Source organism: Chrysochloris asiatica, unplaced genomic scaffold, assembly GCF_000296735.1.
Source record: "Chrysochloris asiatica unplaced genomic scaffold, ChrAsi1.0 scaffold00021, whole genome shotgun sequence".
NCBI classification, from domain to species: domain Eukaryota; kingdom Metazoa; phylum Chordata; class Mammalia; order Afrosoricida; family Chrysochloridae; genus Chrysochloris; species Chrysochloris asiatica.
In genome coordinates, this window is record NW_006408539.1 from 6277767 (window position 1) to 6305048 (window position 27282).

Below are 27282 nucleotides of genomic sequence, written 5' to 3' on the forward strand. Positions count from 1 at the left end.
CGCACCTTAGTCCTCAAGCTGACATCTCTGTTCTTCACTTTAAAAAGTTCCTGTGCAGCAGATTTGCCCAGTGCAATACGTTGTCTGATCTCTTGATTGCTGCTTCCGCGAGTGTTGATAGTTGATCCAAGAAGAATGAAGTCCTTGACAACTTCAATCTCTTCTCCATTGTTAAGAATGTTGTTTATTGGTCCAGTGGTGAGGATTTTTGTTTTCCTGACATTGAGATGCAATCCATACCGAAGGCTGTGCTCTTTGATCTTCATCAGTAAATGTTTCAAGTCCTCTTCACTTTCAGCAAGCAAGGTTGTATCATCTGCATATCGCAGGTATAGGCATCAAGTTTCCAGCTGATGGTTGGCTTTTGAACTTTTCCTTGGTCAGAGACTGAGGATGCTTCCATTCCATACTCTGCCGTTTATTCTCAGGATCATAGTAATGAATCCAAGTCTCGTCACCAGTAAAGGTTTTTTTAAAGAAACCTTTACCTTCCTATGAGTATTAATCCAAAGTCTGTTTGCAGCTGTTAAAACACTTCTGTTTATGCTCTTCTGTGAGTTGTTTCAGTACTCATCTCACACAAACTTTTTGAAAGTCAAGTGTGTCATAGATTACTTCCCAGGCAGAGCCACGACTGATTTGCAAATGCTCTGTCACCTAATCCACTGTCATTCATCTGTTGAACAGAATCATTTCAGGTGAATGCTTAATGTTACCATTGGCCATAGACAGGAACAGGCATTTTAATATAACCTGAGTGTAGATAATTTTTGATTCACCCTCATACTTAAAATCTTATACTAAGCAACCAGTAGAACTAAAATCATAAAATCCTCCAAATTATCAGAGGTAAGCATTTAAATGGAAAACCCAGACCACAAAGCTAAAACTAAAATACCTAAAAATGACAACAAAATTAGAATATAAATGCAATGATAGGGTTAAGACCAAACATATCTGTGATATCAATAAATATAATGGTAACCTCACCTATAAGAGAAAAAGAGACACACAGAGAGACCCTCAGATGACTTGGAAAAACAAAACTCAGCTATACATTTCATGAAAAAAAAAACAAACAACTAAAATCAAAAAGATTCCGAAGGACACACCATAGAGAGCAGAGAAACAGCAACCAAATGTCGATATAAAAAAGCAAAGGTCCTGAGAGGGTTACAAAGAAGATTACTTCCAGGCAAAAATTTCAAGAAAAAGTATAATCCTTTAAATTAATTCCTATAGGATAAACACTATCTTATCAATAAATTTAGAGACAAAATAGGGTCTGAATTCCCATGGGGAAAAGTGCATGCCCAGACTGGGTCCTCCCAATACCTCAACCCACCTTCCATCTAAAAAATAATAAAAATAAAAAACCAAACCCACTTTCATCAAGTTGATTCCAAGTCATAGCAACCCTATACAGGGTTTCTGAGACTATTTATGGAAAAAAGAAAAAAACAACAACAACAAAAAAAAAAAAAAAACCATAAACACTTACAAAGCAATTAGCAGCAAATTTTACAACACCATAGATAAAAAGATGAGACTGAACACTTTTGAAGAAAGAAAAAAAGTCATTAATAAAAAGAACAGAGATTCAGCCTGGCATTGGACATTTCCTCAGCAACCCTGTAGCTAGAGGACAACGAAGCCAAGCTTTCAAAACTCTAAGAAACTCTTATTTTAAATCTAGGAATCTAAACCTGGACATACTCGACTGTGTTTAGGTAGAACAATGTTAGTTCTAATGGGCAAATTCTCAAAAATTTACCTCCTATTCTAGTTTACTTGAAAGCTACTAGAGATTATACTATACATTGAAGGAGCATGATAAATCAGAAAGCAGGAATTCAGAAGACAAACTCCAACACAGAACAACAAATTAAGGCCAGGGCTGTAGCTGCAGAGCAAGACCAAGGAAGTAATTCAGACTGGAATGGGAGCAGAAACAGGTCCAGGAAAATCCTAAGGACAAACCCCATGGCTTCCGGCTGATACTGTTGAAGAGCATTTGGCAGAAATGTTAAGAGTAATATGAAATATTATAGATACATATAAAGAAAATCAAGCATATAATTACTAAGCTTTAAAACAACAACAAAGAGTTATGGAAGAAAGCAGTAGTGACTGGTTTGCCCTGTTTGCCCTGATGATGATGATGCTGTGTGCCGTGGAGTCGGTTCCGACTCATTGTGACCCTACTGTTGTTGTTGTTATGGGCTGTGGAGTCGGTTCCGACCAATAGTGACCCTGTACACTGGTAGCACAGTGGTTACAAATCGGGCTGCAAACCTTAAGGCCAGCAGTTTGAAACTACCAGCTGTTCCGCGGGAGAAAGATGAGGCGTTCTGCTCCCGTAAAGATTTACAGCCTCGGAAACCCTGTACAGGGTCACTATGGGTCGGAAACGACTCGACGGCACTTAACAACAACAACAACAGGGTTTCTGAGGCTGTAAATCTTTACTGGAGCAGAACGTCTCATCTTTCTCTGGCAGAACAGCTGGTAGTTTCGAACTGTTGACCTTGCGGTTTGCAGCCCGATTCGTAACCACTATGCTATTTGTCGTTAAGTGCTGTGGAATCATATTTCCAACTCATAGCAACCAATGACCTTGTGGTTCAAAATGGCCTTGCAGTCCTGGTCTCATCCTACAGTGTCACACTAGGACTCCCCATGAATACCTTCAGTTATTACAATGCAAACTCTGACTAGATCACTTATTTAACCAAAACTGGGACACAGCTATGTTGCAAGTGTGAGAGCAAAGAGAACTAACACTCTTCTTCCATTGTGAGATGTCAAGAAATAATGTCAAAAATTAACAAGTAAACAAGTATGCTACTTAGAAATATGGCGAGAGTTACAAAGGAAAATGACCAAAATTGAGAGTAAATATTTCTAGGAATGAGACGTATTGTTGTTGTTGTTATGTGCCTTCAAGTACGTTCTAACTCACAGCGACCCTGTATACGGTTTCTGAGGAGCGGCTGGTGAGTTTGAACTGCCAACCCTGTGGTTCAAACCAACCTTGTTGTCGAGTGCTTATCTTAGAAGACATAAAAAGTTGGAGACTACTTTTTTGAAAAACAGCACATTTATTACTACTTGATTCGTTTCTATATTCTATATTCCTATTTTAGTTTGATAAAGAGAAATATTTTTTAATTTTAGGGATTCTCCTATATGATAGCTGTCATATTTTAAATAGACTACGAAAATGCATGTTGGTCAGAGGTTATGAATCCATAACCTCTGCATTCAGTAATTTTGTTTAATTCACATGTTTCAGTTGCAACTCTTTCCCCCATCACCCCTGGTTAAGCTTAAAACTCCAAACTGGTTTTCTCTCTTGGGTCCAACCAATCATGTTTTACTACATGGCTAGTCCACAATTGCTTTAAGAATATAATTTCCTAATTTATATTTAGGAATAAAATTTCCTAATACTCAAATTCATATTTTATTATTTTAAAAACCAAACACTGAACTTGTTAATTGCTATCACGTCTGTTCCAAGTCATAGCGATCCTGTATAGCGTTTCCGAGGAGCAGCTGGTGGGTTTGAACCACTGATCTTGGGGTTAGTAGTCCAGTGTATATCCTACAGCACCACATCAGGACTTTCCCTATTCCTGTCAAAGACATCACTGTCACAGACAGCTAAATTCTAAGACTTTTCTCACAAGTTCAACTGATCAGTCCACAAAACACTGTTAATTAAAATATAAAACAGGCCCTTACCACTCATATCCTAACTTCCTCAGTTTCCTCAATGGTCTCCTAACCTTAAATGAGTCTTCAGACTAAATGCAATAGTCAGATTGATTACCTCTGTCTAGAACAGTGTCCCCTTACTCCTCTGCCTTTCAGATCACGCATTCTCTCCTTCCTCTGCTTTTATGTTCATTGTACTTATTACAACATGTTGCTGTGGAGCTGTCGAGTCAGTTTTGGCTCAAAGTCATCCTGTATAAGGTTCCTGAGCAGTGACTGGTGAGTATGAACCACAAACTTTGAGGTTAGCAGTCTAGTCCTTCTCTTACAGCACCACACCAGGACTATCACACCATAATAAATTATATACGCATTTGTTTGCTTGACTTTCTCTGTCCCGCTAGAAGGTAAGTTCCACGACAGCAGGGACTTGCTTTGATTCCACTAATATCCCCACCACTTAGAACAGCGTCTGGCACAGATTGAGGGATCAATAACCTGTGAGTGACTGAAAAAATTACTTCAATAAGCATACATAAGCCCTGGTCATAATAGAGGCCTAGAGACACTGTGGATAAAGCAATGATTTACTGTAATTCAGCTATCCTCAGAGAACCAGACAGTACAACACTAAGGAGGGTCTCTAAGCCTAGACTTGATGAAGTGACATCTAAGTTCAGACATGAGGGATGAGTGAGAAGTAGACCAAGATAGATCAGGGCAAAGCAAGAATAAATAAAGGATCAGTGACTGGGGTGAGGGTGAGAAAAAGCTGACAATGGTTCACGTGATTCAAGTGCTGACCAAGAGAAGAAAGTGAGGCCTGAGAGATGAGTAAAAGCTCTATCAGGAAGGGCTTTGTAAGTCACCGTAAAGGTGTTCTGACTTAACCCTAAAAACAGAGAGAAGGCACTAAAGGGTTTTCAGCATAATAACACCATCTGTAGTGATTTAGCCATTGTGCCACCAAGTCTCCTGCATTACAAACACTGAAAGAAAATATCTCAAATTCTAAATGAATACGCTCTTGTGGCTGTACAGAAGGGAAGAAATCATGAGGTTTTTGGTTTTGCTTTGTCTGTCCCAAATGATAACATTTTTTACAATTCCTTTAAGATGACTCTACGGCAACCCTTGACAGCGTGAACCATCATCGGCTCCCGCTTCACAGTCTAGCATCTGCCTCATATCTTTCCTAAAGATTCCGCCCTGCAGACCTCCTAGCCACAGTCACCTGGCCCTTCTTGAACATCGAAAGCACCAGTCTAGGCCATGTATTTGACACATTTGTATACCATCTTTCCCCCATCAGTAGAATAATGCTTTTCAGTAGCTTACAACAACATGTCATCTATGGACTCAAACAAACTAGAAACCTCAAGGCTGTCTTGACCCCTCCTTCCTTCCCCTGCCAGTATATTTGTCTGTCCAGAGAAGAGTCTTCTGTGAGACTCGGTGGTCAAGTGTACGCCTTTCTCAATCATCAAAATATAGTGAGACCATTCTGAAATAACTGCCAGAGATCAGAAGGAAGGAAATGCTGAAATTTCTGGAATAAACAGTGATGTTCTAGGTGACAATAAGTGAATAATGAAATCTTTTACAAGCTTTGCATACAACAATGTCTTCAAAATGCACCCGTTTTAAAATGGTACCATTCATTTGTGAAGTTTCTTATAATATATTTTAAAAGAGTTATTCTAGAAGAAAAGGTTGACTTCTGGAAGGAAGTAAAGGAAGATTCCTACCTTTTGAAAGGAGAATTCGTAAGCCATAAAGGAAAAATATCTAGATTTACATGCACTATTCAAACCCCTTTTTCAATAACTTTAAAATTTTACTCCCAGCAAAAAGTAAATATTCTATAAGAACTGCAACTAGTTTCCAAGACTATAAAAAACACCTACAGTACGCTATAACCTAATAATTAAAAGCAAGAAGTCATATTTCAAGGAGAAAAGCAAGAAGTCATATTTCAAGGATTAGGCTTCGTTGCTTTGAGGGAAAAAGAGAGAACGCTATCGTCAAGAGGTCAGAATGTATCTACGATGACAGCATCAAAGAACAAAGAAAGAAACAGAAGTGTAAGTTCTTCATGTATTGAAAGGAGTAAGCTAAGAAAGATACCCATTACTTACCGCAACATCACAATTCAATTAGATTAACAATAGTCTTGGATGTGCTTTATGTGTTTGTCTGATGAGGGTCATGCTGATGAACCTGCTGTTTGGACTAACAGAGTCTGATAGTTGGTGGAATTCCATCTCTACCAGCTGCAGGTTTGGTTTCTGATCTAGTAAAACATGCTAACAGTATATAAATCCATATTGTGGAGCTGTAGGGTAAACACTGTATGGCTAATCAGCTGCTCCTTGGGAGCCCTATATAGGGTCACTGCAAGTCACAACTGACTTGATGGCACTTAGCAATAACAAAACAATCAAAAGGTTTTACAACTCCCATCTCTACCTTATAGTTTATATTGTTGTTGTTGTTGTTAAGTGCCGTCGAGTCGGTTCCGACCCATAGCGACCCTGTATAGGGTTTCCGAGGCTGTAAATCTGTACAGGAGCGGAAAGCCTCATCTTTCTCCCGCGGAGCGGCTGGTATTTTCAAACTGCTGACCTTGTGGTTCACAGCCCGATTCGTAACCACTACGTTATAGGCAGAAATCTCTGCTGAATTCTGTTTAAAAGACATTTTCTTTCACGTATGATAATTTGCATCTTTAAAGCTAAGTTATTACAAAGAAATCAGGACATTAGACATTACTCATTTGTATATTTTAGAAAATTCAAATTAGGCTGCTTTATAACAACCAGGCATCAGATGTTCATTACACAAGGCATAATTATTTACTTATTAGAGTGCTACTCATTTAATCACACCTTTTCGAGACACAGCTTAGATTAAGATCCAGAAACCTAGTTCTAGTCCTCAAACATAAATGCTTTGCAAGGAATATCTTATTTGGCAATTTAAATTCCCAATCTAATTCCATTTCTAATTCAGTAAATCTAAGCAAAATGTAGCAACATCAAAAAAGTCACTTTAGCCTCTGAATTTTTGCCAACTACCGTTAATAACCTGGTGTAATGCTGTAGGGTAAAAACTAGACTGGGAGCCTCAATGTCAGGAGTTCAAATCCACCAGCTGCTCTTGGAAACGGTTGGTATGAGTCAGAAGTGACTCAACGGCATACAACAACAACAACAACCTAAAAGCTCATTAGCAATTCTGTCAAAACAGAATTGAAACCAATACCTTTGCTTAAAAACCCAAATCCAGATTGGCACAATTGGGATGATAGCTCATGATTTTAAAACATTAATAGCAAGGAAAATTGTCTCCCTACTATTTCCTCCATTTGCAGAATGTACTCTTGAATAATGACAGGTCCTACTGGTGAGAAAGTAATCAAGTGTTCCTTCAATTCTTATCTGGGAGATAGAGAAGGGGAAAGACAACAAGGACTTAGTACAGCAAAAGCATCCAGCACAACTTGTCAGGTGACAGAAGGATAAAGAGAAAAACAGCTCAAGCATTCAGAGAAGGAACCTGCTGAATACCTTTAACACCCCCTGTCCATATAAGCTAAAAGGAAGATTAAATCTCCAGAAGATCTGGACTAAAATGGCCTAAGTTTTCTGGAAAGTACAAAGGAATGGGACTTCATTCTTTGAAATATTCTTCTCATTTGAGAAGGCTCTCTTAATAAAAGGGGGGAAAACGAAACTCCTCTTTAATGCAGGCGAATGCACTAGACTGCAAGGTCGATGTGAACAACAGGAGTAACTCTAGTTATTTCAATATATAAAGTTACCAATGTATCTATAGCTAGGTGGTTGTTGTTAAATGTCGTCGAGTCAGTTCTGACTCATAGTGACGCTGATAGGTTTGAACCAACGTCTCATAGGAGCAGCTGATGAGTTTGAACCAACAACCTTGCAGATCAAACCGACTTTAAGATCTAGTGCTTATCCTACAGCGCCACAGACAACTAGTAAATATAATGGCTACAGTTTTTAAAAATCTGTAACTGGATTTACATACAGAAAATAAATTACTGCTAAAATGTGTGAAACTTGCTACTCAATTGGTCTTTAAGCTGTGGGCTCATAGACTGCATTGATAATGATTTGGCAAAGAAGAGACGATGATAAAATCTATTAACTACTCTCTGTGCTCAGTAAGACAACTCGCGATTCCCATATAGAGTAGTGCTTTCAAAGATTATATTCCACTTGCTTTCTCTTTGCGACATTTTAAAGCAACCTATCTTATCCAATTACATGTTTTCAACCATAAAAATTAATTTAAAATTTTTCATGAGGAAATGATTTTTAAATCGCCAAAAATTCAAAAGACAAAGCTGTTCAAGATTTCTGACAGTATTTGCAAAAGAATACAACCATGGGAAGGCCTTCTCAAGGTGAGCTAAGTTCAGAATGACAGAATTTGCTTCCTAGTATAGTGTCGATGCTACAACTCCTGAGGGTTTACGGACTGTCACTAGGTAGAAGAGGGAAACAGACGGGGAAAACCTCACACAGAAAGTTGAATGGCCCAAAGAAAACCTAAGTGATGACAAGAACCTAAAAGGCACATGTAGGTACACATCTTTCAGAGTGGATGTGATACACTTCCATGGCCCTGTTGAACCTCTTTGGGACCAGTAGTAAAGCAAGTTTAGAACTTCAAATCTTGAGGCATCTATAGCAAGATGCTGATACAATGTGGCTCCAACTATCTTCTGTTTTCCTGGCTCACCTGAAGAGGAAAAAACACTACAGAGGATGTGGGAACTGAATTTCCTTATGTAATTTCTTCTAAAGTGTTGGCCCAATCTGTTATGAAGTCTAGAGATGACACTTGAGGAACTTACTGAAAAGGAAATGTAAATGGAAAGGTGGACTGCAATATCTAAATGGAGGCTATGAGAGCAAAAGACAACCTCTGTGGATAAATCAGTATTTTTAATCCTTCAATGGAGGAGGCAGAAAAGCAGAGAGAAATAAAAGAGCACCAATGTCTCTCCACCCACTCCCACACCCCAAACACTACTAAAGATTCACCAAGCACCTAAACTTTATGAACACAGTTCAGGAATGAATAAGCAAGATTACTGGGACGATTTATGCATTTTGTCAAGTTTCCCTTCCCTGGCTGTGTGACATTATTCCCAGCTGGAAGGCCTTGCTGGTAATTTTTTTTTTCTTTCTTTCCTAAGAAAAAATATGGGTGGAATACAGCTTAAAGCAATAAAGAAAAAAATAAATAAGTTTAATTTGTACAATAATAAAGGGCAATATTGACAAACTTCATCCAATTCTGTTTTTCAAAAGGGTAGGTAGGGACAGATTTCATGGACTAAGAAATCAGAACAGAAAATAACTCAAACTATGCAACGCAAACTGCATGCTTCATTCATCTATAATATTATCCTTTGAAAGAGCCATCTTTAGAAAACTGAAAATTAACAGAACCAAGTATGATATACATTATCACACAAAATAATAAATGTATGTTGTTGTTGTTGTTAAGTGCCATCGAGTCGGTTCCGACCCATAGCGACCCTGTACAGGGTTTCCGAGGGTGTAAATCCTTACGGGAGCAGAACGCCTCATCTTTCTCCCGCGGAGCGGCTGGTAGTTTCGAACTGCTGACCTTATGGTTTGCAGCCCGATTCGTAACCACTATGCTACCAGAGCTCCTTTAAATAAATGTATAGTCCATGTTAAATTAATTCAGTTTTTAATTAACATTAATTTTTTCTTAAAACACTTTGTCTAAGTTTTAGATTATCCTATTCTCCTGTAATCACAAATGATGTAGAACAGCAAATCATTTTTTGTTTTAAATATATTCCTGTTTTTACCAGAGTTATCTGGAAAAAAATACCAGTGTGTTCTGAAAAATAAGATTGGAAAACCAGTAGACCCTTACCTGACGTGGCTGTTCATTCATTCTCTGTGGATCTGATTTCACTTTATTATTAGGATGATTTGTGACTTTGGTGACAGGTTGTTTAAAAATTGACGCTGTTTGTCTAATCGGCAATGTTGTATTCAAGTCTGGTTTACCCTGTGAATACAAGTGGATTTTCATTAATAAACATTATTTGTAAACACAAGGAGATGAATTCCGCTTTTAAATCTAATATTCTTTAACTTCTCAGTTTATCTCAGCATTTTAAACATGCTACAGTATGCTTTAAAGATTTTGTCATATAAAACATGCATGAAGTTTTCTCACAATAAGTGAAGAACATTTTTCGTATATCTATAAATTCAAGAAAATTATTTATATGTAACAGTCGTAATTAATGTGATTAGTCAGATACTTTGAAATGAACAAATATGTTAAAGGTTGGGTTATGCAAACAGTTGTTGTTGTTGAGTGCCGTAGAGTCGGTTCTGACTCACAGCAACCTTGTATAGGGTTTCCAAGGAATGACTGGTAAGTTTGAATCGCCGACCTTGTGGCTCAAACCGACCGTGCAGTCCAGTGATTTATCCCACAGTGCCACACCAGGACTACATGCAAACAGTAGACATTTAAGTCCCTCAATCAATACAGCAAGCATTTCTACAAGTCAATAAGGAAGGGAAATATTTGCATACATGGGCATCAAAATATAAACAACCTGACCAGCTTGAGGACACCAGGCTTACATGGAGCCATACATGCCAGCCTTTACTTTTCATATAAAAACAAGGTAATTAGAAATGGAATTCCTATTTCCAGCAAACAGAACTCGATTTTGAAAAATCTGATAAACAGAGAGTAGTCCTCATTTTTAAAATGTATCACATGTAATACTTTTAAAGAAGAGACGTGAAACTTCAGGAAGTAATATTTATTTTAAGTTTTTATTGTGAAATGAGTGATAGTTTACATGGGAGAACAACAGTTTTACACTCATCCTATCATATTTCATTTCATTGCAATGATTACAATCTTCTCTACACATCATCATTCAACAGTATTTGCTTCTATTCCCACTGTTTTTTGGGTTGTGTTTTGGTTTTTTTAATGTATATAAAAACACTCAGGAACATATAATCATTTAAACAACCAACCAAAGGGCACATTTTGCAAGCCTGCCACTGGCTGCCGCACACAGCCTTAATCTTTTCATGAGTCTGGAGTCCTCAGCTGCTCTATCTTTCCATATCTTCATCTCTGCCTCCATCTCTAGTGTCGCTGCTTCTCTGGACAGGGCCAACATTCCACTCATGCTCTTTTCCCTTGATGATCCTAGGGTCTATACGGTTTTGTTACAAAACTTCTACCTTTACAGTTGTGACAATAGCAATTAGTCATGAAAACAATGATTTACTTTCGAATCATAAGAATCTTATCCCCATCTCCTGTTACCAGACCCATCTAGACAAGATGACAACTATTCACTGGGGGTTCTACCTTCCTCCGCACACTCTGAAACTAAACTCCCTCTTGAAAACATGTAAGCCAGTCACTTCATACCTTTATTGCCACCCCCCCCCCCCCCCACACACACATTTTAAGTAGCCCATGTCTAAGTTGCCCGTCCCTATCAACCCTGGGTACAGAAGGGATAGGGCTGCTCCTTCTCTCTCAGCTGGTATTTTGAGCTACTACATCCATAAATATAGGTCAAGTTCATCAAATTATAGCAATTTACACGTGGTTCCTTTATCAAAATTTTTTTTTCTTCTTCTTCTAGTCAAGTTCGGATCATCAAGCCATCGAAGATACGTCAAATGGGTACTACCTGCAAGTTTGGGTATTCTTGTGCATGTCCCCTCATTTCATATCAGCTGAACGCTTCACTCTCAGCTCTAGCCCTCCATGGCTATGTCCTTGTCCATGGGCTCAGTAGTCCCCAGGTCTCACCATACGACAGACCAACCATACTTCTCTCTCTCGTCTCCAGGTCGACAGAAGTATATGGTACATGATCGAATTCAGCCCACATCTTCATTGCTGCCTTTTCCCCACTTCCACTCACCAGTAGACCAATGTGGTCACCAGCAAGCTTACACGCCTGCTTGTGTGTTCCCTTTGAGTTTCAATCTTGGAGGGGAGTTTGTCCTGAAGGGACTTGATTGCTTGCCTTGAAGGCTCCCTGGCAAACAACTTGCTTTTTCCTGTAGTTGTTGTTGTTGTTATATGCCATGGAATCGATTCTGACTCATAGTAACCCTGGATAGGGTTTCCGAGGCTGTAAATCTTTACAGGAGCAGAAAGTCTCATCTTTCTCCTGTGGAACAGCTGGTAGTTTCAAACTGATGACCGTGAGATTAGCAGCCCGATTCGTAACCACTACGCTACCAGAGCTCCTTACAATATGCTATGTTGTTGTTGAGTGTCATCAAGTTGGTTCTGACCCATAGCGACCCTGTATAGGGTTTCCAAGGAGCAGCTGGTGCATTAGCTTTGCAGTCTGACGCATTAGCCCACAACACCACACCAGGACTCCCATAATATGTTCAAGTGAAGTCAAAATGTGGAACAGCATTACTAATAAGGAGATTTGTAATACTCTTAACAACAAAAAGAAAAGAAACAAAACCCTAAATTTAATCATTGTGTGTTTGATTCTGGCAAAATTCAGTCACTAAAAGGACATATATATGTTAAAACAATGTACATCTGATGTATTTTTACACATAAACATAACTGATAAATGTACAAAAAAAAAGTATTAACTTTTATCATTATCACTATCTCCAGATAGAAATTGCTATATAAACTTTAATAGTCTGAAACAGTGATTCTCAAAGTTGAGTGGGTATCAGAATTAACCACTTGTTTTTGCTGTGCTTAAAGTGGCTGTCTAGTCGGTTCCTGGAGTCCTGGTGTGGCGCTATAGAAAAAGCACCAGACTGGTAACCACAAGGTTGGTGGTCCAAACCCACCACACTCCTCAGAAACCCTAGGAGTTGAAACCAAATGGAGGGCACTTAACAATAATAGCAGTGTTCCTCCTCCTCATAGGGTTTCTGAGGAGCAGCTGATGGGTTTGAACTGCCAACCTTGCAGGTTAGCAGTCCAGTGCTTATCCTTTAGTGCCACACCAGAATTCCAAAGAATTCTCCACAGAACTTGTTAAAATAAAAACTATTGTGCTTTACCCCTGGAGAATCTGATTCAACAGGTCTGAGATAGGATCGGCCATTTCTAGGACAGCCTCAGGTAATGTTGAGGCTGCTGGTGCTAGGACACTTGGAAACCCACTGTCCTAAAACTAAGGCTGAAAATTGGTGGCAGGTGGGCCAAGTCTAACCCAAAGATGTGTTTTATTTAGTTTTTAGTGTTGTTGTTTTTAATTACGCCAACATTTAAAATTTTTGAAACTTAAAAATTTTAACATAAAAATCCAGGGTCCCAGGCTGTCTTAAAAACCGAAAGATCTAGAAATACTGGGCTTGGTTTGGCAACAGGTTATGACTGATTTATGGCTGTCCAGTCAGAGGGGCCAGGAGTTGTCCGTTGGCAACATTCCTCAGCACTCCTGTTTACCTTACCTGTCAGGGCCCCGCGGGCACTGTCTATAATCTAGGCTTAAGCGTCTTCAGGTCTAGAAAGGTAAGCCAACCAGTCCGACTGCCCACAGTCTTCTGACTTGGAGCATCCCTATAGGACAGGGTAGAATGGCCCCATCGGCTTTCCAAGGTTGTAAATCTTTATGGAAACAAACTGGTAAGTATTGTTCCCATAGCTGGTGGGTTCTAACTACTGACATTTTGGTTAGCATTCAAGCATTTTAACCACTGTGCGGCAAGGTCTCCTTAGAAAGGTACAATCATCAAAAATTAATCTGACATTCATCACAATTACAGTATTCCTTGGACCCACTATTAAATGTGCCCCCTATGTACACTCTACATATTAGGCAGGCTTGTCATTCCCTTTATCAATGTTTTTCCCATTATATGTGCTTACCCCTAAGAGATACATTAATTTCAGATGATGCTACAAAGTATTATTTCCTGGGTATCTAGCTTTATCTTTGTTGTTGTGGTTGTAATATGCCGTGGAGTCAGTTCTGACTCACAGCGACCCTGCACAGCGTTTCCGAGGTGGTAAATCTTCACGGGAGCAGAAAGCCTCATCTTTCTCCCGCGGAACAGCTGGTAGTTTCAAACTGCTGATCCTGAGGTTCACAGCCCAATTTGTAACCACTATGCTACCAGAGCTTTATCTTTACATATTTTTTAATAAATTCTTTTAATCAGAAGTGTACAAACCTGACTGGCAGACTCCAATACCATAGCTAAGACAACAAGGCTCAGGAATGTGTATTCCTGCCCACTGATTCTGTGACACACAGCAGATTTGAGGACCTCTGATTTATGGCACGCGGAAGGGCCTCTGACGCCATAAATGAAGCCCCGAAAACCTACAAAGCAGTCAGTATTTAATCCTAACGCAGCTTATAACACACAACTGTTTACATAGAATTAACAATTCTCCCAGTCACTAATTAGGCATCATTACTACGTAACACTGAACAAACCTTGTTTGGTGCTCAGTGTCTTTAATAAAGAACAATATGTTGTTGTTGTTGTTTAAGTACCATAGAGTCAATTCCAACTCATAGCAACCCTATATAGGATTTCCAAGGAGCGGCTGGTGAGTTTGAAACGCCAATCTTGAGTTCAAACCAACCATATGGTCAAGAACTTATCCTACAGCACCACACCAGGAGTCCAAAGAACAATATATTCTGCTGGGAATCGAAGCAAAGATGGCACCAAAAAATAGACATATAGGGAGGTTGGCCCAGGATCGGGCAGTGTTTCGTTCTGCTGTGCATAAGGTCGCTATGAGTCGGTCCCAACTCGATGGCACCTAACAATAACAACACATTGCAACTATTTGGATGAGCAAACATTTTAGAGTCAGTGAGATTCTGCTTACAAAACAAGACTTGGAGGCAGCAGGGCCTGCTTTAAACTATGGATCCTGAATCCACAAAGACTGGAAGGAAGGCACAGAATGTTAGAAACCATTGATCACATGGTGAGAGAGAATTTTTACATTAACTTGTTTTTGATGCGATAAATAAAAATTTAAAAGACAAAGCTAAAAGGTTCAAAATATATAATTAACTTCTGTTGTCTCACAATGATACACTCCATTAGCACAAGATAACTGAGACATTATTCCAAAGATTGTTGAATTACTCTTCTCTCGGTCTTATTATGGGCTTTCATTTTTGTTTTGTTTTTCTCTTTTAACTGGATGAAAATCAGAAAACAGAATTTTTTTACAATTCTGCATCCTGTAAAGTTGAGTCATCTGTAAAGCTGTACTAACTGGTTTTCCCAGAAACGGTTACAGAAAATTCTATTACCACTCACCCCTAGGGACTGCCAGATGTTGTTATTGTCAAGTGCCACTGAGTCAGTTCTGACTCATTATGACCCTGTAAGGGCTTCCAAGGAGCAGATGGTGGATTTGAACTACCAACCTTGCAGTTAGCAGTCCAGTGCTTATCCTACAGCACCACACCAGGAGTCCGACCAGATAGTAACTGTTAGGTCACGTCCAATTATGTGTCTGAGCTTTACCAAGTAATTACCAATCTCATGAAATTAGGACTTAAAAACAAACACTTTCGAATGGGACAAGCTAAAAACTATTACATATCTGAATTCTTTCCCTTCAATACCTCAAAGGGGAACAGTTTTTATATTTCAGAATTAAACTGATAAACATACACATTCAAAGACTGAAATTAAGCTTTCAATTTTTGATAAATCTAGTTATAGGCTAGCCCTTATATAAAAATCTAAAGAACGTTATATTAACATGTGTATTACATTAAAAGCATTCAAATAACTCGAACCAATTTTGAGGCTCTATTCTATTCCTCCAAGTCCTGGTGTGGCGCTGCGCTGCGCGCTAATGCGCTGGACTGCAAAGTCAGTTTGAACTGCAAGGTCGACGGTTCGAGCTCACCAGTCACTCCTCGGAAAACCCCATGCAGGGTCGCTATGGGTCAGAACTGACTCGACGCACTTACAACAATTCTATTCCTCAGAAACCCTATACAAGGTTGCTATGAGTCAGAACCTACTAGACAGCACTTGACAACAACATTCTAATACTCAAAGTGCTGTGATAAATACAAAATATATTTTTTATTTTTTAAAACTTTTAGCTCATTGTAGAGTAACAATGGACAAATATGCAATAAAAATTTTTAAAAATAGGAAATCAAGGACAAGATAACTAATTCCCTTTTAAAAGGTCAGTAATGATGCTAGAGCTGAGCTTCAACTGTGGAGCTTAACTTTCTAGGAAGGGTAGGCAAAAAGAGCTATCACGGTCAGAAAAGAAAATGCAGCCAAGCTAATGAGGAAAATCAAACTGTCCTGCTACTTAAACCATGTATAAATACACTCAATATGACTATAACATATATTAAGCATATTTCAAATACTTGTCTTTTTCCATGACCTTCCACAAAAGCCAATGTAACACTGAAAGAGCAATTCAAAGACAATGAATCTGGGAGGCCTCAAATAGTGTGGTGGCCTCATTACTGGGGAGCTCTCAGCGATCTAATGTGACTAAAGGAGTTCTTGGGTGAAGCAAATAGTTAACCTGCTCATTTGCTAACTATAAATGTGGAGTTTCCAGTTCACCCAAAGGTGAAGAAGAAAGGCTAGCATCTATTGAAAGGGCTAGAGATTTATCGAAAAATTCAGCCACTGAAATGCCTAATGGAAAAACAAATCACCAACTTTATACAGAAATGAAATAGACCAGATAAGCAAAGCACTATGCACTAACAACAACAACAACAACTAAAAAGAATCAAATAGGAGGCCTCTTACTTCTTAATCTCAAAACCTAATACACAGTCACAGCAATCAACACAGTCTGGTACCAGTATAACGAAAGGCACATACATCAATGAAACAGAATTGAGGACCCAGAAGGAAATGCAGCCACCTAGGCTCAGTTGATCTTTGAGAAAAGAACCAAAAAGCATATTAAATGGGGAAGATAGTCTCTTCAACTAATGGTGCTGGCAAAACTGGAAATCCATGTGCAAAAGACTGAAACTAGACCCATATCTCACACCATGAACTAAACATAGATTAAAGAACTAAATGTAAAGCCTAGAACTAGAAGATCATCAATAAAAAATCAGGGACAAACTTAGAGGCTCTGATACATGGTATACATACACTAGCAAACACATAAACAGCAGAAGACAAAAGAGATAACTGGTATCACCTAAAAATTACACACTTATGTGCATCGAAAGATTTCACCAAAAGAGCAAAACGAGAACCTACGGACTGAAAAAACACTGACAATGACAAATCAGACTGTCTGAAATTCATTAAACACTTCAACACTCTAAGACAAAGACAAATAATCCAGTTAAAAACTGGGCAGAAGACATAAACAGACACTTCAGAAAGAAGACATTCAGGCGGCCAACATCTGAAGAAGTGTCCACCATCACTAGCCATTGATACTAGTGTAGGTAAGTGCCTTCTGGTCAGTTCTGATCCATAGTGACCCTGTATAGGGTTTTCAAGGCTGTAAAGCTTTACAACAGCAGGAAGTCTCACCTTTCTCCTGCAGAGTGGCCAGTGAGCTCAAAGTACAGTGCTTACCCTACAGAGCCAAAGCAATCTCTCACTAGCCACTGTTGCTGTTGTAAGTGCCCTCAAGTCCATTCCAACTCACAGTCACCCTGCATATGGTTTCCATGGAGCGAATGGTGGATTTGAACAACCAACCTTGCAGTTAGTAGTCCAGTGATTATCCTACAGTACCAACAAAGGAGATATTATCTTGCATCAGTATTAACAGCAAAGCTAAAAAAAACAGAAAACAACCAATGCTGGGAAGGGTATAGAGTCCAGGACACTCTTACACTGCTGGTGGAGCAGTGAAACAGTGAAACGGCTGAGGAAAATGGCATGGCACTTTCTCTGAAGGTTGGAAATAGAAGTCCCATCTGACCCAGAAATCTCTCTACTTGATATGGTTGGTGGTTATGTGCCGTGGTGTTGGTTCTGACTCATAGCAACCCTGTACAGGGTTTCCGAGGCTGTAAATCTTTACTTTACTACTTGATATATAGCCTCAAAAAATAAAAGCCATGTCACAAATATACTTGCACACCCGTGTTCACTGTAGCACTATTCACAATAGCAAAACGACAGCCTAGATGCTCATCAGCAGAGCAACGGCTAAACAAACTTTGGTGCATACATACAATGGAATATTATAAAACATTGAATAATAATGATGAATTTGTGAAACACTGCCTGACACGGAGGAACCTGGAGAGCATTATGCTGAATGAAATGAGTCAGTTGTAAAGGGACATATGTTGTATGAGACAACTACTGTAAAAAAGTCAAGAAAAGGTTTTCCCTCTATAATAAACATTCTGCAATGGTTATCAGGGGTGGGAGGAAAGGGAGAATGCTTCACCAGGTAGAGTGCAGGCACATGCTAACTAGGGTGACGGAGAAGGTAGTTAAAAAGAAAAGGGGAAAAAATAAAGGAAATTGCTGACTTTTTTTTTGTCTTTTTTTTAAAAAACTTCTTTCATATACTGGAAGGGAAAAAAATATCTACTTATTTTCTCATTAGGACAATCCATTGGGAACTTTCCTGCAACTAAAAAATGGGAAAGGTAAAGAAGTGGGGGAGTGGGTGTGTGTGGAGGGTAAAGAAAGGAAGCAGGGGCAAACAAAGATTTGTAAATGGATAGCAGTGATGGTTGAGCAACATGGGGAGTTTGTTGTGTGGCTGGGTTGTACATGTAAAGATTGAAATGACAAATATTTTGTTGCATTTTTTTAAGAAAAGAAAAGCAACAACAAAAAAATCACAGTTCCACTCTGATACACATGAAGTCAGCATGAGTCAGAACCAATTGAAAGACAACTGATTTTTTGACATAAGGGTAGCAAAACCTAGTAACTTTCAGACATGTTGAGACTCGAATCCAGATCTCTTGTATGAAAGTCAAGAATTCTACCACTGAACCACCACTCATATGGGAAGTTGTTGTTAGGTGCCAAATTGTACAGATTCAACCAAGAGCCAGGAGGACCCATCTTTCAAATTCATACAGAGTTCACACTTGATTTTGAAAGCTAACTATGTTTCCATATAAAAATTTTCCTCTTCCCACCCAAATAGTTTAATTAAAACTGATGCTCCCAAATATCATTTTTATTCTGTGGTTTTGCATATACCACCTATCCTCAAGAATATTTAGACCCCAATATGAAAAGCAAAGGCTTTCATTGTTTAAGGTCAGTTTCCTCAGCTGTATACAGTGATGACTAACTATGCCATTGTTGTTGTTAAGTGCTGTCGAGTCGATTCCAACTCATAGTGATCCAGTATAAGGTTTCTGAGGAGCGACTGCTGAGTTCGAACTACCGACCTCGTGGTTCAAACAGCCCTTGTGGTCCCACGCTTATCCTATAGAGCCACACCAGGGCTCCAGCTATGCCATAAGGTTCGTATAAAGATCAAAAAGGATCAAATAGGCTTTATGGTGCTGATGTTGGTGCAGCATCAGTAAGTGATGAACCACTGGCGGTATCTACTCTCTGCCAAGCACCAACTGGATGCTGAAGGAACGGTTATGAACAAATCACGGAAATCCTTGCTGTAGTTTACATTCTGGAGATAGAGAAAATAAACACAGCAGGTTTATTTTAGAGCCATGTTGGCCCCTAAACTGAATAAACAGTTTATTTCTATCATTGCCGTTAACACGCTCCTGAGCATGCTATGCCACGCCATGGGAGAAAGATGTGGCGGTCTGCTTGTGGAAAGATTTCAGCCTTGGAAACCTTATGGGGAGGTTCTACTCTGTTCAGCACTCAGCAGCAGCAACCAGTTTGGTTTTCGTTTCTGAACATGCTATTGAAATTTAGAAAACTAGCCTGTTAAGCTTACCCAGAACGTAAGCCCTGCTTCACACAAAGGTGATCCTGAATGACACCTCTGAGTCACAGACAGATTCTTCTCAAAAGGTGGTCTCAGATTTGCAGCAGAATGTGTTCAGTGTCTAATAGCGAATGAATGCCCTTCCACAAAAGCAAGACAACAATGCAAAGTGCCTTCACAGTTGGTCTGCTTTCTTTGTAATTGAGATATAAAGTACACACTATAAAATTTACTCTTTTAAAGTGACAATTGAGTGGTCTCTAGTATATTCATTAGGTTGCACAATCTTCATAGGTTTTTGCAGAAAATAAAGACAACCTAAGTTTTGTTGTTATTAACTGGTGTACAATTGGTTCCGACTCTTAACAACTCATAACAACTCATTTCCAAGGAGCAGCTTAGTGGGGTTTAAAACATCAACCTTGAATAGTCCGGTGCTTATTCTACACCGCCACATCAACACTCCATAACTATAACTGGCAACTATAATACTGCATGAAAAGTCCAGTTAGTTTTCTATCCTATGTAAGAAACAAGATTCCTTTATTTTTTCCTCCTTGAAAATCAACAGCATCATGTTAAAAAATTAAAAAGATGAATGAATTATACTTTGAATTCAATTCAAAGGCAAGACCCTTGAAGCTCATTGAAGAGCTGGAGGACTAGAATTCATCACTGAAAACAAGCTTCCATAAAACTCAAAATTATTTTTAAAAGCAGACTTGCTAAACATAAAGAGAGACTGTAAGCATGCAAGACAGAAGCCCTCGACCACCCTTCACGCCTGGAACGGAACTCACCTTCGTGAACTAAGTTTCAGCTATGCAGTAGATAGGTACGATAGTGTGGACAACGACATTAGTAAGGTCTGCTCACTATGGAATAGTCATTCAAGATCAAAAGGGCAACAATGACTCAGGACAAAGTTGAGAAGGGATGGGAAGGAGGACAGAATAGAAACCGGAACCACAGTGGGGGGAGGGGATAACTTCTATTGCATGGAGGGGAATGCAATCATTGAGATGAAAATCGTACTATATGTTGAATGTAAAACCAATTATCTTGTCTGTAAACCTTCACTCAATCAAAAATAAAAAGTTAAAAAAAAAAAAAGAGTTCTGTTTCCAAACTCATCAAAAATAATATACTGAAGTTTTAGTTACTATGAGGTGATGCTATAGGCTGAGCACTGACTGCTAACCACAAGCTCGGTGGTTCAAACCCACCAGCCACCACTCAGAAACCCTATACAGGGTTGTTATGAGTCTTAACAAAAAAGGATCATGACAAAGGACACTGATGGCTTTCCACAAACAGATGCCTTGCAACAGTTCAAACTAAAGCACCTACTGTCTGTAGTTCAATCTTCTTTACCTCTAGGTTGGCATTATTGTTAAATGCCATCGAGACTGGTTTCGCTCATACCAACCCTGTAAAGAGTGGTTGCAGAAAGTCTCATCTTTCTCCCATGGAGCAGTTGGTGAACTCAAATTTCCAACTCTGTGGTTGCAGTCCAGGACTTAATTTATAAGTCCTGCACTCCCAGGTTGGTGGTGGTGTTCAGTACCACCGAGTCAGTTCCAACTCACAGTGACCCTGCATAGGGTTTCCAAGTATCGGCTGGTGGATTTGAACCAAACCCTTGCGGTTAGCAGTCTAGTGCTTATCCTAAAGATCCACATTAATACTCCAGGTTGGTATTAACTATGTACACATCCTCTGGACAAAAAGAGACAGCTGAATCATTTTCTGTAGAGCTTAATTCTCTTTCTGACCTAAAGTCTACAAAGTTAGCTAATGTCCAGATTTATAAAATGTACTGTAATAGACTGCAACCTTCAGCAGAAACCTGGGCATCCAAAATAAATCTTGCCAAAGCTGGGACAGCTATGTCCCTGTATCTACCTTCATTATTAACACTATAGCTAAACCCAGGCACTTGCAAACAGTTTCTACATCACTTAAATAGATCTGAAATACTAATTTAGGATTTAAACCTAATGCCCTGCTGATCAAAGCATGCTCCTCTGCAAACTTATTTGCTAACATGGCTAAAGTTTGGTTCACTTTTTTGCTCCCCCAGTAATCTTTACTGGTTACGATTCGGGCTGCTAACCTCAAGGTCGGCAGTTTGAAACTACCAACTGTTTCTGCAGAAGGAAGATGAGGCTTTTCTGCTCCCGTATAAGATTTGCCGCCTCGGAAACCTTGTGCAGGGTCACTATGAGTCGGAGCCGACTCCATGGTACTTAACAACAACAACAATCTTTATCCAATCAATTCCCAAATGCATAGCATGAATTTGCCCAAAGATAATGAAACAGCACTGCTAGTGAATGACCAGTTACATTCATTTAATTAGCTAAAGACAGCTTTTATAACTAAAAATCATTATCCTTCAGTATGGTTATCTCCGTTTGAACTGCAAGGTTGGCGATTCAAGCTCACCAGCTGCTCCTCGGAAACCCTACACAGGGTCGCTATGGGTCGGAACCGACTCAACGGCACTTCACAAAGACAACAAATGGTTATTTCTATACATACCAGGAAACTAGAAATTCTTTGGATAAAAGAATACCAAAAATTCATGAAGCAAGCACTATCCAACTCACCATCATGTCTTCCTGGACAAATAGCCACAATCGTGTCCAACTTCTACTTCTGCATCTCTACATTAGCCGTACAGCAAAGTAATAACGTTGTTGTTGCTGTGAAGTGTCGTCGAGTCAGTTCCGACTCGTAGCGACCCTGTATAGGATTTCCGAGGGGCGCCTGGTGAGCTTGAACCTCCAGCCTTTCCGTTCAAACCTGCCTTGTGGTCAAGTAGGAATTCTACAGCACCTCACCAAATTAAAAGTCCTCAAGTGTATTGCATACCCTCAGGCTGGCTTGTGTACTCTGACCTCACCTAGTGCTCTCCAGCTCACTGGACCCCAGCCACCCGGCCTTTCGGTCCTCCAATGGCGCTGTAGGCTAAGCAAGGTCGGTTCAAACTCACTGGCCGCTCCTTGGAAATCATATACAGGATCGCTAGGAATCGAATCAACTCACAGCACTTCAATTCCAACTTGCTGAAGAACAGGGAGCACGGTGGCGCTGTAGGATAAGCATTGGACTGCGAGCCACAAGGTGGCGGTTTGAGCCCACCAGCCACGCGTAAGAAAGACGAGGTTTTCTGCTCCCGCGAGGATTCCCTACACTGGGTCGCTGTGAATCGAAACCAACTCTAGGGCACTCAACAACATGCTAAGTGTGTGTCCTAGTGTAATGCTATAGGATAAACACTGGACTGCTAACCACAATGTCGGCAGTTCGAGCCCGCCACACGCTCAGTGGAAACCCTATATAGAGTCGCTGTTTCAAAACCGACTCAAAGGCACTTAAGTACAACATCTCTGCTTTGGAATTTGTAACTGGTTGCTAACCGCAAGGTCACAAATTCAAGTCTACCAGCCCTTCCTGAGGGAGAAAAATGAGGCTGTCTGCTCCCGTAAAGATTTGAAGATCCTATGGTGTGGTTCCGTGGTTTAACGCGCTAGACTGCAAAGTCGGTGCTTCAAACTCACCAGCTGCTCCTCAGAAACCGTACACAAGTCGCTATGAGTCGGAACCGACTCGGCGACACTAAACAATAATGGCGGTTCTAGGCTAATACATCAGACTTCTGAGTCGTTTGAACTGTAAGGTCAGTGGTTCAAGCTCACCAGCTGCTCCTTGGAAACCCTACACATGGTCCTTATAGGTCGGAATCAACTTGCCGGCACTTAATAACACTCTGTATACAGGGTTGCTAAGAGTCGAAGTTGATGCAATGGCTGTGAGTATTCCCTCTGTATGGAATGTTCTTCTCTCTGGTTTTTCTGTTGTTGGTTAAGTGCCAACTCATAGCGGCTTTGTATAGGGTTTCCAAGGAGCAGCTGGTGAGTTTGAACTGCCAGTCTTGCAATTCAAACCGACCTTGCAGTCCAGTGATCAATTGCTGTTACGTGCAGTTGAATGGGTTTCAACTCACAGCAACCCCGTAGAGGGTTTCCAAGGAGCGGCTTGTTGTTACGTGCCATCGAGTCGGTTCCGACCCATAGCAACTCTGTATATGGTTTCTGAGGAGAGGCTGGTGAGTTTGAACTGCCAACCTTGCAGTTCAAAAGGCTTGACAGTCTGGAGCGTTAACCCACAAGGACCGGCTGGTGGTGGTGGCTGTGTGCCGTGGAGTCGGTTCCGACTCATAGCGACCCTGTACAGGGTTTCCGAGGTTTCTTTACGGGAGCAGAAAGCCTCCTCTTTCTCCCGCGGAGCGGCTGGTAGTTTCCAAACTGACCTTGCGGTTCGCAGCCCGATTCGTAACCACTACGCCGATCTCTAATTGGCTCCTTTTTGTCGTCACACTTGTCTAAACAACAACCTCTTCAGATCACCCAACATAAAATGGCTCTTACGTTGGAGTCCTGGCGTGGCGCTGTGGGTTAATGTGCTGAACTGCAAAACTTGCTTGAACCGCAACGTCAACAGTTCTAGCTCACCAGCTGCTCCTTGGAAACTCTGAGTTGGAACCAGTTCCACGGCACACCACTAATATAATTTTTTTAAATGAGTCCTGGTGTGGCGCCGTGGGTTAATGGACCAGACTGCAAAGCCATTTGTACTGCAATGTTGGCGGTTCAAGCTCACCAGCTGTTTCTTGGAAACCCTATACAGGGTCGCTATCGGGCTGCTAATCTCACTGTCAGCAGTTCGAAACTACCAGCGGTTCCACGGGAGAAAGATCAGGCTTTCTGCTCCCGTAAAGATTTACAGCCTCGGAAACGCTGTGCAGGGTCGCTATGAGTCGGAACAACATGGGTCGGAACTGACTCAACGGCACTTCACAACAACATCCAGAGTTCTGGTAGTGTTATTGTTGTCGGTTCTGACCCATAGCGACCCTGTATAGGATTTCCAAGGAGTGACTGGTAAGCTTGAACCGTCAACCTTGAAGTTCAAATGGCTTTGCAGTGTGGCGCATTAACCCACAGCGCCACACCAAGAGTGGTTACGAATCCGGCTGTTAAGCTCAAAGTCAGCAGTTCGAAACAACCAGCCCTTCCGCGGGAGAAAAATGAGGCTTTCTGCTTCCGTAAACATTCACAGCCTCGGAAACCCTGTACAGGATGTGTCGGAACGGCGTTCTGATGTGGAGCTGGGGGTTAATGCACTGGAAGTCGGCATGAACCATGTCGGCGGTTTACCAGTGGCTCCTTGGAAATCCTGTAAAGGGTCGATACGGGTAGGAACCGACTCAATGGCATTAACAAGCTCTTACATCACACTAACTAACGCATTGAAAGTCCTTCTTAAGTGCTGTCGAGGTGTTTTGTCTCACAGGGATCGTGTAAGAGGGTTTCCAAGACGTAGAATCTTTTGCGTAGCGTTATGTCTGTTTCTCCTGTGAAATGGCTGGTGGGTTCAAACCACCAACCTTATGGTTAGCGGTCCTATGCTTATCCTATGGGGCCACCATACTGCAGAATGTTACGTGCCGTGGAATTGGTTCCCGACTCATAGCGACCCTGTACAGGGTTTCCGAGGCTGTGATGAGCAGAGAGCCTCATCTTTCTCCTGCGGAACAGCTGGTAGTTTTGAACTGCTGACATTGAGATTAGCAGCCCGATTCGTAAACACTATGCTACCAGAGCTCCTTTACTGCAGAATACAGTACCTTAAATAATTGTCGTATCACAACAATATAAGCTTCATGAACACAAAAACTTGTTCTTTAGTTAATTTTCAGAATCTGGAATAATTAAATTTACATTATGTGCTAAAAAAATTTTTTGTGGCATGAATAAAGTATCTATGTATGTAAGGTCTTGTGTATGGCATGCAGCCCCTAACCTTGAGTGGTCTCATTTTCAATCTCAAACCAGTTTTAAAAAATCTCAGTGGATATTATATCTACAATATCCATCTCAAAATAATGCAAAGAACACAGTCATGTGTATTATCTATCTCAAGATTATGAACGCAGGAGAAATAATCCTTAGGTTTGTTCCATCTGTTACTATTTAACAGCATCAAGTAATGCCCATAAGGAGACCTGGTGGTACAGTGGTTAAGCACTGGGCTACTAACCAAAAGGTCAGTGGTTTGAGCTCCACAGGAGGAGTCTGCTCCCTTTAATATTTGCAGCCTGAGAAATCCTATGAGGCAGTTCTAGTCTGTCCTGTGTGGTCACTAGGAGTCGTAATGGACTTTTAAGCCAGTAGGTTTAGACACACGTGGCCAGTATCGTCCTCTAAATCACACAGCCAGCCCTACACAACTGTTCCATGGGAAAACTGTCTTCTCAGTCTCCAGATGGTATTTTTGGCAAACGTCATTGTCAATCATAATGCTGTTAGCTCATGAAATAATGAGAAATAGAGTACAAAGGATCTAGAACTAAGTTCATTGCCAAAATAAGATCATACCAACAAAACAAACTGCATGTACTTGGCAAGAAGCATATCATGATGCTGAAGTTGAGAAGAAATATGTTCTTCAATTATGAACTTGAAAGCTTAGATCATCTCTAACCTAACTTGCCACAGTAACTTTTCCTGTTTAAGTACAAAAAATTTAGCATAGTGGTCCTATCAAAGACCCCTGAGAAATCTCTGGAGAAAAACTATATCCCAAAATTTTGCACCTAATTTCAAGGGTTCGTGAACTCCTGGCAGCCCAATGACAGACCCCACGGGTGGCCTCAGATCCTATAAAGATTCGTTGGAAGAGCAGAAAAGACTGGTATGATAATTAGTCATGCTTTAGGGCAGAAAGGTCAATTAATAAGGGCACTAGCTGGCAAGCTAGAGAGTTCCCACAAGGCCATTCACTGGGTGGTTGTACAAAAAATTCAAATGATCAGAATAATTGGACCTTGGAGATAAATAAAGCTAACTGATCTTGGATAGAAATAAAGTTGATTAAAATGACGTTTGCCCCAAAGGATAAACTACTGTCCCTTCAGGATGTTAAGTGAAGGAATCAAAGGCGCCAGCTCTCCTCTGTTAACAGATTTGTAGAAGACTGTGCGCAAAGGTAAGGAACAAAGTCCGTGTGGGACTCACGAGTTTCAGACAGGTGACATTAGTGTGCTATAAATCATGAAAATAATCCACAAGTATACATACCACCTTTCCAAAGCATTAGGATCATAATAAACTGTCTTTATACCATTTTCTAGAAATCATCTAAACAAATCTCATCTTGCCTCACATCCTTACCTCTAATAATCAGATGGTCATGCCGTTTACATTGTGCAGGACCACCCACATCCTCCTTGTATTCTCTACCCTTGTATCCCTTAATTCACTGGCTCTCAAACTGCTCTGACCTCAACTGAGAGAAATACATTTGACATCATCTCTCAGTACACATGTATCATCAAAATCTCATATAACACACATGCTAAATGTGATACCTTTTTTTTTAATCCTGTTATGTTTCATATCTAAAAAATTCTAGTCATGAGCCATTACATGATTTAATGAAGTTTGAAAAATTATCCCCTAATTTTATGATTCCCACCTCCAATTCTGATATTGTAAACTCCTAAATGACTGATCAACAGGCTCTCTTATACTCTATTTGCTTTAGACATTCTCTCCC

The 27282-nt window shown here is 40.3% G+C and overlaps 1 protein-coding gene across 1 annotated transcript in view; it reads right to left on the reverse strand.

Moving 5' to 3' along the window:
- MBD2 (methyl-CpG binding domain protein 2) overlaps positions 1 to 27282 on the reverse strand; it is a 75003-nt gene that overhangs the window by 22388 nt on the left and 25333 nt on the right. The window contains exon 4 of the mRNA XM_006837562.1: positions 9667 to 9804. Within this exon, the coding sequence (XP_006837625.1) occupies positions 9667 to 9804 (138 nt within the window). The remainder of the gene's footprint in view (positions 1 to 9666; positions 9805 to 27282) is intronic.